Genomic DNA, 13,009 nt, shown 5'->3' on the forward strand with positions numbered 1-13,009 from the left:
TAAATTCTAATGAAATAACGTACGAGAAGGTTTTAATAATTAACAAGTTACAATAATGCATTTGCATTGCAAACAGAAAATTGGGCTATGGTTTTATATTATAAGCCCTTACCTGCTATGCGCTAATCCTCAAAACTGGCATATGGAAATTGGAGGCTTTGAGATTGGCTCAGGGTGCCTAGTGTGTTGCAGGCCTTGCATCCTTCCTTTGAAATCACACCTGGAAAGTATTTGTAAAACAAAAGTTTCACATGAGAGGGAAAGATGCAGTCATCCACGAGTTTTATGTCGTCTTCTATTTAACTGTCAAATTGTACAAATAAATATTTCTGATACTGTGAGATGGAGCTTAATAGTGGTATACATTGAAACAAATTTTTCATAGCATATATAGAAACTTAGATACTATTATTTCTCTCTTTTCTATCTATGCATATAAAAAAAACAAAGAAAAAGAACAGACTAAGCATAGCATTGTTATGTCATACCTGGGTGAGTTGTTTATGTTGCAGCAATTAGTTTTGAATGGAACAAACATTTTTGTAACAAAAGTTATCAGAGGATAATACACAGATGCTCTAACAATGAGAATAATAAAAGTTGTTAGAAATGTTTGAGTAGTGTAAAGTTTAAAACTGATTAGAAATATATTTATTTTAGTTTTAAAAGAGTTAGAAAGTTCATGTTTTGCAGAGAAAAAGAACAGAGTAAGCATAGCATTGTGTTTTTTGTGTATAACTTTGTATAATTGACATTGAGAAGACTTTTTAGCTACAACCAGTGCTAACTTGAAAAGTGAAAAGAGTGCAAGCATGGGTATGTTGTTCTCTGTTAATATGTATCTCTACAACAAAAAGAAGAAATAGAATTAGTTTCTTAAATTCAACATATATACAATTTATGTGCCAAAACAACTGAAGTGGCGTGGCAAAGAGAAGTTTGTTTATTAATTGATTTTATTCGAAGATTTGTTAGAATATGCCTTGAAAGAATTACATGGCCACATAAAAAGAAGAGAATGTAAACTATATGTGCTGGGTAGGTATGCATACCTTCAATTTGCAGTAGGAAAACTAGACTGAGTGGTTGATTGAGAAGGTTTGTACTGGAGAGGCAATGTACTGTAGCTGGCGTACAAAGAGGGAAGTTAGTTAAAAGTGATAGAGAGCAATGTTAGACCAGTAAAAGGTGTCAATAGAGTATGCTTGAAGAAAAAAAAACGTAAATATCATACCTAGGAGAGTTGTTTATGTTGCAGCAATGACTTTTGAATGCAATAGACACTTTTGTACAAAACTTATCAGAGGTATAATACACAGTTCCTCTAACAATGAGATTCATAAAAGTTGTTACAAAGTTCGAGTTGTATAAAGTTTTAAACTGATTAGAAATATACTCATTTTAGTGTTAAAAGACTTAGAAAGTTAATTATGGGGTGAGGAACACATGTTTTGCAGTAAAAAAGAACAGACTAAGCATAGCATTGTTTTTATTGTGTATAACTTTGTACAATTGACATTGATAAGAGATTTCAGCTACAACGAGTGCTAACTTAAAAACTGAGAAGAGTGCAAGCATGGGTATGTTGTTTTGTGTTAATGTGTATGTCTACAAGAAAAAGAAGAAATATGTTTAGTTTGTTAAATTCAACATATATACAATTCATGTGCTAAAAGAACTGAAGTGACGTGGTAAAGCTGAGTGGAGAGGCAATGTTTTGTAGCTGTATTAGAAAGAGGCAAGTTAGATAAAAGTGACATCAAGCAATGTTGGAGTATAAAAGTTTGTTAACAGAGTATATTTGAAGCAATAAAAGTGACATATCATACCTGAGATAGCTGTATATGTTGGAGCAATGAGCGATGTGAATGCGCAATGCATTGCAGCTATATTATACTTGATATATCTTTAGACAATCATTGCAAATTGTATATATAGGAAGACTTGTGTGTGGTGTTCAATGCAGCATGGAGGATGTCTTAGAATGAATGCAATCTAAAATGAACAATGAGGGAAAAAGAGTTAGTACGAGGGACGATTAAGAAAGTACATGTTGTGAAGAGGTATGACAATGTAAAATTGTAATTACCTTGTTGAAAGTAGAGGAATGTAACAAAGATGCTTTTGGAGCAAAAGATTTTAAGGTGAATAGATATCTGTTTGGGCAGAGAGCAGCTGCAAACGAGTTACTTCTTTCTTTCTAATGGTTGTATAAGCATTATTTTGCAGTTTGGAAAACCTTTCAAAAGAGAATGGTGGTTCGATCCGTATTCCATCAATTGTCTTCACTCTTGAAATAGCTATGAATGTGAGCCCTTGCTTTTCAGAATTACCTATGTCAATGGTAGCTCTGTCTAATGTAAGACCTTGGGATTTGTGAATAGTGATGGCCCAAGACATTGTTAAAGGCACTTGCGTATGCCTGCCTCGCGTTATTGGCAAAATGGGTATGTCTTTTGGATGTGTTATATCCCATGGAGGTCCATTATAATCGTTGAATTGGACAACCACATATTTTGGCAAGTCTGGTGGTTTTGTATTGCTTTCATATACAATTTGTTTTATGAGACCAATAGCGCCATTGACAAGGCCAACTTTGATCCACAAGTTAGCTATTAACATCACTTGCTGATCAATAGAAAGTAATACTTCCAATGGTAGCTGTTCATTGGTGTCATATTCAGTATTTGTTTGCTTAGCAATTTTAGCTAAACTTAGAGCAACAGGCAAATTTAATTCCCTGAGCATTTTCCTGTTATGCAAGCGTGCAGATTCATTTGTTGCAAATAGGTGGATCGAAGAGTCGAAATCTTTCTTTTGTTGAATAGTTAATGTTGCATTTGTCTGGCACATCAGAAACTGCCAATCATGTTGGAGTGCTTGAGCGTTTCTTCAGTTGTGAAGAAGTGCTCTGAATTGTTGTTGTCTTATAGATGCACCTTGCTAGCGGAAAATAGTGTCCAATGTTATGACAATAGTAAAAGAATGCCATAAAATGAGGGTTGTAGAGTGCGAAGCATATATAGGTTTATCCATTACAGGGGGAAATTGAGCAAGATCACCAACAAGAATCATGGACACACCACCAAAGTTGTCATGTTGATTGTTAGGGAATGCTTGGCGTAAACGGCTATCTATCTTAAGTAGTAGTTTCGGGCCCAAAAAGCTCATTTCGTCTATCAGAATATATTTGATATGTTTCAATTGCTCTTGCAATGTCATTAATGACTGCCCTGTCAAAGGATGCATTTCTCTTATAGGTATGCGCAACCCTGCATGGATTGTTGTTGCTTGTATATTAAATGCAGCAACTCCTGTTGGTGCTAAAACAAGCAATGGGTTTGCCGTCATAGGTGGAGACATGTTTAATTATTTTCTAATACAATCTATTAAAAATGATTTACCAGTGCCAGCAGTGCCTTGAACAATCATTCGTAGAGGTGTTGTTGCAGATTGATTATTATGATGTTGTAGAATAATGTTGAGCGCAACTTTTTGCTGAGGTGATAGCTAGTTTTTTTTTTGTGTCTTGGCTGGAGATTTGCATGCTAGCGTGTTGGGATTTTAGCTTGCTTGTAGTTATGAACTGAAGGGCGGTGCAGTCTAGTTGATCAACCACAACAGTTGCTCCCCAAAAGTGGCTAATATCGTAATCACGACGGCCTAGCATTTGCAGATCATTCTGGACAAAGTTATTTGTAGCTCCCATTTGTGAGAGCTACTCCCACTCGTACAGATTTGTATCATCTTGATGTTGGGAACCATTATTGTCACTGTCATCTTCATTTGGAAGGCTGCAATCATCTATAATCTGTTGATTTCCCAAACGGCTGTAATTTGTCTTTTTAAAGTTTTTCCAATTTTTTATAATTTGTTCCTTTGAAGCTCCTATTTTAGTTGGGATGTCACGGAACGGTTTGTATAGCAGAAATTCAGACAAACAAAAAATCTCAAACTGATTGGTATCTTCATCTGGAGGCTCTATAAACTGAGGATATACAGTCACAATTGCTTTTTTATCCCTGATGTGCCATTTTGTTTTTTTGCGTTGAGAATTATACGAAAGCCCTTGTGCTGATTGTAGCAAATTTGTTGCATTTAATTCAAAAGGGTGCTGCATATAAGCATGGATATAAGTTGTGGAAAGGTCAGCTCCATTGTCTGATTTTATGACACGGTGCAGTATTTCTCTGCCAACATTTAGAGAGACAAAGTGTCGGCTACAACTTAGAAGAGGCAATTTCTGTAACATATGGCAAGTTTCTTGTGCACTGATATCACGGTCTACTACTATGCCCATCATAAATTTCTAATATGTTAATAAAATGCTATCTTCAGATTTACTTGTATTCAATATTGTTTTCAGCATTTCAATATAGGATTGCGATTTGTTTTCTGATTTTGAAGCATACTTTGAAATGTATTGGAGGAAAGCTTTTTTTGAAGTGACTGGTTGACAATCAATATTAGCTCTCCATAGTGAAAGCATCCAAGGATTATGAATATTCAAACGATCATCATTCCTTGCAGGTTTATAGCATGGGTTGTTGTCATTGTCAACTGTCAACGTAGACATCTCTTGTTGAACCCATGGAGCTTTGTAACGACATTCAAATGTGGGACCTTTTTTCTTGAGGCATGTATGTTCTGTACATTTTGTGTGTCTCTGTAAAGTATTAAGCAATGCTTCATAATCCAATGCAGCGTCCATGGTGAAGATTTTTTTTGTATCAGCTAGGCAAGGGTCATCCATTGCAGTGTAGTGCATTGCATTCATGCGGTCTGCTGCAATGCGAGGATTCCAAGTAGAAACATATTGGTCGAAGAAAGTTTTTGCCATTTGCACCTCATTATCATCTGTCCAATTAATGGTCTCCATATTTGGTGCTCTAGGGAGCCATAAGAAGCCATGAATATGTCCTGAGCCTCGATGTTGCCATTCATACCTATACCAATGATCCTTTGCTTGGAACAACTTTTGAATAACTTCTTCACGAAATATTGTAAATCTGTTGTGAAGGTATAATGCTGTTATATGTGGATTGCAGATCACATGGTCTGTAAGTTGTTTTCTTGTAAACTGTGTGGTTTGGCCATCATTTTCAGAGAAAAGCCTATGCAAATCAGGCCATTTGGTATCAGCTGAACTTAACGTAAAGAACAGTGTTGGGGGCCCCAATTGGAAGAGCATTGCAGTAAACTCTTTTCTAGATTTATGCCAATATGCACGGGTGCCTCGAAGTGTTGCACCAAAACGCAACAATTGATTAGGCAATTGATCATTAGGAGTGTTTTGCAATCGTTCATGAAGTGCTTCGATAGTGGTTGGGAAAGACTCTCCCAAATTAGTTCTAATGAAGATAGCTGCAGATTGTTGCGAACGATGTCTCATAATTAGATTGTAAATATAATACCGGAATCTAACATGCTGCCCAAATCTTTGATCAGCATATCTCAGTAAGTGGAGAGCATATTCATGTAAATGAACATGCTTGATACATGGCTGCAGTGGAAGTGCAACTCCAGATGGGAAAAGGGTTGGGAATGCCATGCTTAACAAGCCTATTGTATTATATTCATTTATCGGAGACAAGTTTATTTCAGGCCAAGGCATATTATTATTAGTATTAGCATCTAACTACAAGGTTCTCTTAACTGTATCTAGTTCACGGGGTGGAGTAGGCAGTTTTGGAATAAAAGACGATGAAATATCTGCATCATATTCATTGCAATTGTCCAGAAGGTCTTCTGTTGGTGGAATACCTGTTACAACAGTATGTTCTTCTAAAGAGCACAACATATTTGATATATCTGTTGTATTATTAGGAAGCAGGTTGACAACATCAAAGTCTATGACAACATCATTATAGTACTGGTCATGTTGTATTTTATAGCTCAATGCATCCATAACATGGAATTTATTCACATAACAATCATATTTTGTGCCTTGTATATTACTTCGATGGACAATAAGAACTTCAAGGTCTTTTAGTTTTCGTGGCAAAAGATTTGCAATTTCTGAAATATCTTGGGGAAAACTTATTGTGTGATCAGAATATTTGTATTGGCCACCTTTTCCATGTCTGACTTGCAAAACAAGAGCAACCCTAGCTATAAGCATCTCTTCTACTTGGGTAAGTTTTTTTAACACAACAAGCTGCTCACCTGGGTCTAAGTTATTTGCCAAGGAGAAATGATGAACACCATTTTCAGAAAAGCATCTTGAACAAATAATATGTTGTTGGTTCCCGCGTAGCAGCATTCCAATATATCTTTCCTTACAAATACTACATGTTTGAAGCATGGACAATGAATCAATGTGATGGCGGAAGGCTTGCAATGTTTGAATGTACTATACAGAACAGAAACAATTTGTTGTAATTTGTTGTGTTGTTGTAGGCTACAATATTGTCTGATGGTATAGAGGTTGCATGTTTTGTGCTACATGTTTCTGTTGTAGTTTGCTACTATGCAATGAAGGTTGTTGTATTTGCTGCGATACAATATTGTTCTGGCCAGATGAGAAAGGAAGGCTTTGATTCAGAATAAGCGAATCCGAATCCATCATCTGTGGGATGTCGCATGGTGTAGGTGTAGGCAAGAGCATTTTGTGTTTCATTCGCTCCACGCGACGCTTTTTAGAGATTTCTTCTCTATGTTGTGCATAATAGCGACAATTTTGTTCTCTTTTTTTCGCTTTCCTAAGATTGCATCCTTGTGGTGTGTTCTGCATTAATATTTAAGACAATTTAAATGAACAGAGCATATAAGATGTTGAGTGTGCAAGAAACAACTGGTAAAGATAGTGTCTATGTTGTAATCTATATAGTTACATTTGAAACTTCTATTTGATGCAATCTTTGAATTGCACATGTTAAATACTTTTGCACAAAGATTAAGCACATGACCATACAGATAACTATACATGCATTGAGACATGTATGCACATAAAAGAATATGGCTAGAGACAAGGTTACTTACATATGTAGGTACATAACTTTCAAGAGACACAATGTTGTGCATGTTCATATCTATGCACTGTGAGTGGCTTCCTTTGTGTGAGCATGTTTATAGGTGCATGGTACTTTGCAACTATGTCAAAATGTGTTTGTATGGTTTTTCTTTATAAATGTATATACCAATTTCCATGATATACACATACATGTGTACGTATTTCTATACAGAAGCACAAACACATACATACAATCATTTATGCAGTGGTGCATACATGCACATAAAAAAGATGTTGCAGATGGATTTACTTACGTATGCAGGCACATAACTTTCAAGATATATAAGATTGTTCATGTATATATATATATCTATTGTGAATCCCTTCCTTTGTATGTACATGTATAGAGGTGCATATATGGTTGTATGTATGCGAGTATGCAGCTGTGGAGGACCATATGTATGCATGTATGTGTATGGAAATATATGTAAATGCACATAGAAATCTATAGGTATCTTTGTATATCATGATACATAAATGGAGATATTTATCTTAATGCATGGCGGTAAATATTGGAGAGAACATATAAGGCAACAGACATTTACATAAATTGAATGAATACAAAGAAGAATATGAAAGTTGTTGGATGCTCAAAACTTGCATTTCAATTTACAGTTCAACATTAATGAGAAGCACAAGTGTGTCTGGACCAAGCATCAAAACATATCTAAAAGGATTCAAAATATTACAATAAAAGAAAGAGACGGGTCAACAAAATGCTTTGAATATATAATAACAATAAACATAAAAGAACATTGTACAAGATATTGACATTGCAGATTATAATTTGAAATGGGCAGGGAAAGCGTGGTGAAATAGTACAATATAGAAATCATGATTTTGAGATCAGGAAATGTGTTAAAACAACATAGGTTGGAGCTATTGGTTCTTGTTTTAATATTTGTGTCAATGTGTAATCTGTATGGTTTGTTTCTTATCATATTTGTACAACATAGTATAAATATAGTTATAAAAAATAAGTTTTTTTGGAAAACATGGTTGTTCAATAATTACATAACATAAAAAGGCACAAAAGGATCTAAGATAATAAGCTGGAAGGAAGGAAAACTGCATTTGATTTTTTTTTGTATGATTGGAAGCATGACAGAACAAAAGCAATGTCAAAAACCAAAAGTCCTAGGCAGCCCAAAAAACACTTTAGATAGTGTTGATATAGACAATGACCGATAATTTAGTTTTGTTTGTCGATGACCACTAAAAACTAGGAACAAGCTATCTATTGTATGAAGATCAAAAGGCTCGTGGAAAGCATCACTATCTAATTGGTTTGGAACTATGCAGTTGTAGTCATCCGAGCAATCTTTGCAAGCAGAAGAGCACTTTCAGCCTGGTAATCAATTCTGGCAACTTTGGTTATCGTTGCTTTGAGCCTGGGTTCTGAATTGTACATGTCTGTTGTAATAGAGAGTGTGAAAACAAAGGAAGACAAAAGCACATGCTTGATAATGGACTGAGGTGTTTTTTGTGTAGTCAAATCGTATTGCAGCATGTAAAGCTCCTTGGCAGATATTTGTAGTATATTTGTGCCAACCTCATCAAAGGTAGTAGCCCAAAGAGCCCCTGTATGATCTTGGAGCTTCATCTACAATAAGTATTTGTAATTGCATTCGGGCACAACAGTTTGACATCTTGAACAAAACCATTGATTATCACTTTGCTGGGCGCATTTCTTTTTACATTCTTTTCCATTAAATTTCAAAGGGCAAGCTAGATAGCAAAAAGAATCAGTTTTAATGATTCTCACAATAGCCCTAATAGTACTTTCAACTGTTTCAGAGAGAACACTTGTACGCTCTAAAATAGCTGTGATTGTCATCCTACTATATTGTGAGTTAAGTTGTCCAGCAACACACGATAGCGGTAAAAGGGCATCTGGAATCTTTCCTCTTGACATAAGTGTCTCTGTTTCAGGTACAGAAGGGTTTATATTTAGAGTTGTTTCTATGGTTGTGTTGATCACCTTTCCATTGAAATAACCAACACGAGCATTTCTGACTGCAAGGACAACAGCTATTTGGGTTGTGTGCATGTTCTTCAAATCTTCACCTAGCCCTTGCCATGTTGCTCCCCATAAGTTAACATCGATAGTAAAAGTTGAGGCATCATTTATTTTTACAGTTCTCTTTGTTACTTCGCTTCCATCCTTCCTGTGAATTAATGAGGGTTCTGCAACAGCAACTACAATACCAATAACATCAACTAAAGTGTTGTTGGTGCAGTATGTAATTTCATTGATTGGTGTGAATTGAGAATTATTTGCTTCACTTTCAACAACAGCATCACAACACTTCAATATTGAATTGTTGTCCAAAGTTATCTCAAGATGGTTGTTAAGCTTATTCCATTTAGTGTTAGCTTCTTTAACGCAACCTTTTGACACAGTATAATATGTTCCTGGTTCAACCCTATGATAATGCATTTCTGCTACATCGCCAAAGCAAGTTATTCTAATTTCAGTACCTTCATCATCTATCATGTCAAAGCTAAATACTTGGCCAGTGGACTTTGGTGTACTATACTAATGCATCTTCCTCTTGTTTGTCACACGCCCCTTTATCGTCCATTTATTTTGGAAGGGGTTCAAGGCTTTAATCGGGCTGATATTAATAGAAGATTCATGCTGCACAGGTGGGAGGTGAATTCCAAATTTAAGGGATCGTTTAGTTGTGGCAGGTGTGTCTCGACCCAACATTTGTTGTTCTTGCTCTTTAAACAGATATCTAGGTTTCCCAAGCAATGGAGAATTGGTAAATTTGACAGCAAGGCTGAATATTATTATAGTCCTGTAAAATGAACAAAATAAGAGGTTGAATAATCTGGATAGTGTGGAAAGGGAGATTTGAAAAGGCAAGAACAAACCAGCATAACATATAGAGGGCCATACCTTGAGTTCCAAACATTTCTACAAGCATAAGTTGTCAATGATAGGATAGTGCCAATCTTTAATGTCTCTGAAAGCAACAAACCACTATACTTAGGTGGGAGGATCGCCAATTTCATGTGCGTGGCATCAGACAAAACAACCTTATACCGAGCATTGTCATTTTCATCGTCTATCAATTTTTCAAAAGACAAAAGCTGAAGCACTGGAGAGGGGACATCATCCCCAGCGTTGATGCAGAGCAGTGCATGTGGGGTCAATTGTAGATGTGGTTCTGCTTCCTACAAGGATAATAGAAGACAACCAAATAGATACACAAGGTCATGTAAATTTATACGCATTGGCATGGGCACAGCAACCCTTTTTTTTTGGAGCTTCCAATTTGTATTACTATCTATGTGTGTTTTTGTTTACAGGTGTTATTTTTGTGTGCATGGACAGATTATAGATTGATGTATTGAAGCATGCAAATGCACAAGGACAATGCAGAGAACATCTGTTTCAATTTATTTATATATATAAATACATAAACAGATGCAAAAAAATAGTTCAAGCAGCGACATATGTTGGTATATGCACTTGCATCGATGGATGAGAAGTCTACGGAAAACTAAAGAACAAATAGAGATATAATCTTTGTAAATAATATGAATAAGAGAAAACAAATGTATAAACAAGCTCACCGAAGTTTCTGTAGAAGGTTGTTGCGAGGCAGCAGGAGAGGCCATCGGAAATGACATGGTGGCCATTGTGTTTGAGAGATGAGGAATGGGGTTTTAAACGGTGAAATAGTGAGTCTATGTCAAAACAATTAAAATAAGTGAATATATTTCAACGGTAAGCACAACACATATTGCACTTGGGATCAAGAGAAAATCTTCAGTCCAATGAGATCTCAATGAAATTTCAAAGTTACAATTAGCAATGTATATGTATAGTTAGAAGACAAGCACTTATCAAGAACACTTGGAATATCCTCGTCTGCTTTCAAAGAGTTTTAGTGATAGGAAAAATAGAAAACGCTCTAATTAGCGATAAAACAAGTGCTGCATAGATACAATAAATGCCTTTTAGACTCCAGTAAATTTCTAATTACTTATATATGCACAAATGTTCAATATTTAGGTTTAGTTGGCTACATCCCTGTTGGTTATTTTGTGATGTATTTATAATACATTAGTATAGCATATTTGTCTTAAGTGTGCTTTTGATTCGGTGAATCCTATAAATATGTGTGAAAAAAACAATTATATTCTGACGTGATAAGCTACATTAGATGAAATTAATGAAATAGAATGAATTTTGTATTTGGTTTTGCCGGCCATTTAAGGCTGTACATTAAATGCGAACCAAGTTAAATTTATTTCATAGCTTCCTAAATGTACGATGTTCAGAGTATTTAGTTGGAGGGTCAGTTTAGTAGCGATCGATTGGTATAATTAATTCACAAATCTTAAGACCTGCTATGTTGTCCCAATTTAAATTTAAATGGTCAATAAATGCGTCTTTTGATATTCTTTATTTTTTTTTCACTGGAAGACATACGGTTCAACACTATAGAGCTCTAAGTGGCAAACCCTAAAACTCCTAATGCCTTGTCCATTCTTCTTCTATAGAATTATTCCTTCATGCTTTAGCTTAAGCAGATTTTCATAATTTAAAACCTGCAATCTTCAGAGTTATGCCCATTTCGAAGAAGGAAAAGAAAATGGAAGTTTACAAGAACTTGGAGAAGATTGAGAAGATTGGAGAAGGAACTTATGGTAAGGTATACAAAGTGAAGGACATTAACACAGGTTAGATTTTCACGCTTAAGAAGCTCAAGATCGAGAATAATGATGAGGGAGTTTCTGTCAGTACACTAAGGGAGGTATCACTCTTAAGGGAACTTTCTAATAGCTCTTACATTGTAAGGTAATAAATGTATACACCACATCAATGTAAACTATCAATTTGCAAAAAAAAACTACACAAATACTTCAAAAAAAATTGTGTGTGAGTTTTGGGTTTCACAAACAATGAATTGATTTTGCATTGGATGTTTTATCAGATTGGTTTCTCGCAATCTTTACTTTTTAAGGTGAGAGGGGTGTAACCCACTTGAATAACCATAAAAAAGCTTATGTTAAAACAATGTACAGAAGAATTGAAATATGATGTCATCTTACCATCTAAGTGACCCATTATCATGTTTAAGTTCTGTGGTACTGAGTGTTTCTCTAAAATTTAGTGAGCTTAAAAGTCATAAGAATCAAGATAACCATCATCAAACAAAATAAAATAATAATCAAACTACGAGAAAATTGGTATAGAAGTTAAAACCACAGGGCAATACTGGCGGATTTATCCATCGATAAAACCCTAAGAACAAAGGTATCTGCAAGTTATGCAACTTAAAAAAAATACTAAACATGCATGTTTTAAATTTGCCCCTTATACAGTGATGTTAAACAGAACTATACATATTTTATTATCACAATAGAGTATATTAAATTTTTGGCTGATAGAATAGTTCATGGAAGTCCGTTGCCTTCATGGAGACCCTGTATTAAAACTTGTTAATAACATTGGGCTACGTCCCTGTTGGTTATTTTGTGATGTATTTATAATATATTAGTATAGCATATTTGTCTTAAGTGTGCTTTTGATTCGGTGAATCCTGTAAATATGTGTGGAAAAAACAATTATATCTGGATGTCTTTGAGTTTGACAAATATCTCTAAATTTAACTATGTTCTATCATCTGTATTACCAGATATGTTTTCTTCCCTCCAAAAGCAATGTGTTTATATGAAATCCCCTATTCAACAGCTATACTGATGAATTAGTATTTTATTGTAGGCTATTGGATGTGAAACAAATAAGGAACAAAGTGGGTAAGCTCCTTCTGTATTAAATTCTTAGGAAATAGGTTCTTATATTCCCTCAGCAACTCCACCACCTGTTCACAGTCTATTCATGCCAATAAGCTACAATACTAACCATTTTAGGGAACTCACCTGCAAACTTGAAACAAATCTTCAGAGCTTCTGTCCTTTTCTCCTTTGATTCAGCAAACGTAAACAGGGCAAAGAAATCACCTTCTTCCTGCAAAA

At 35.2% G+C, this 13,009-nt stretch overlaps 3 protein-coding genes across 3 annotated transcripts; all 3 read right to left on the reverse strand.

Annotated features, from left to right (window-relative positions):
• Positions 1 to 2,139: 2,139 nt before the first annotated feature.
• LOC131857621 (uncharacterized) lies at positions 2,140 to 3,363 on the reverse strand. Its single transcript, XM_059210308.1, has 2 exons — positions 3,040 to 3,363; positions 2,140 to 2,844 (listed from the first exon to the last, which is right to left on the reverse strand). Exons 1-2 carry the CDS (start codon positions 3,361 to 3,363, stop codon positions 2,140 to 2,142), a joined length of 1,029 nt encoding a protein of 342 aa, XP_059066291.1.
• A 946-nt stretch (positions 3,364 to 4,309) lies between these two features.
• On the reverse strand, positions 4,310 to 5,551 carry LOC131857622 (uncharacterized). Its single transcript, XM_059210309.1, has one exon. It carries the CDS (start codon positions 5,549 to 5,551, stop codon positions 4,310 to 4,312), a length of 1,242 nt encoding a protein of 413 aa, XP_059066292.1.
• A 2,755-nt stretch (positions 5,552 to 8,306) lies between these two features.
• Positions 8,307 to 9,509, reverse strand: LOC131857623 (replication protein A 70 kDa DNA-binding subunit C-like). Its single transcript, XM_059210310.1, has 2 exons — positions 8,778 to 9,509; positions 8,307 to 8,615 (listed from the first exon to the last, which is right to left on the reverse strand). The coding sequence occupies exons 1-2, from the start codon at positions 9,507 to 9,509 to the stop codon at positions 8,307 to 8,309; spliced, it is 1,041 nt and encodes a 346-aa protein (XP_059066293.1).
• Between the last annotated feature and the right edge of the window lie 3,500 nt (positions 9,510 to 13,009).

Source organism: Cryptomeria japonica, chromosome 8, assembly GCF_030272615.1.
Source record: "Cryptomeria japonica chromosome 8, Sugi_1.0, whole genome shotgun sequence".
In the NCBI taxonomy this organism is placed as follows: Eukaryota; Viridiplantae; Streptophyta; class Pinopsida; order Cupressales; family Cupressaceae; genus Cryptomeria; species Cryptomeria japonica.

What these genes read in the sequence shown, in the direction of transcription:
- LOC131857621 (XM_059210308.1), bottom strand. Translation starts at nt 3,363, where the DNA reads ATGTCTCCACCTATGACGGCAAACCCATTGCTTGTTTTAGCACCAACA. An exon ending in ATCTTGCTCAATTTCCCCCT is followed by an intron (nt 2,845 to 3,039) that starts GTAATGGATAAA and finishes CTGATGTGCCAG; the next exon opens with ACAAATGCAACATTAACTAT.
- LOC131857622 (XM_059210309.1), bottom strand. Translation starts at nt 5,551, where the DNA reads ATGGCATTCCCAACCCTTTTCCCATCTGGAGTTGCACTTCCACTGCAG.
- LOC131857623 (XM_059210310.1), bottom strand. Translation starts at nt 9,509, where the DNA reads ATGATAGATGATGAAGGTACTGAAATTAGAATAACTTGCTTTGGCGAT. An exon ending in AAAGTACTATTAGGGCTATT is followed by an intron (nt 8,616 to 8,777) that starts GTGAGAATCATT and finishes TACTTATTGTAG; the next exon opens with ATGAAGCTCCAAGATCATAC.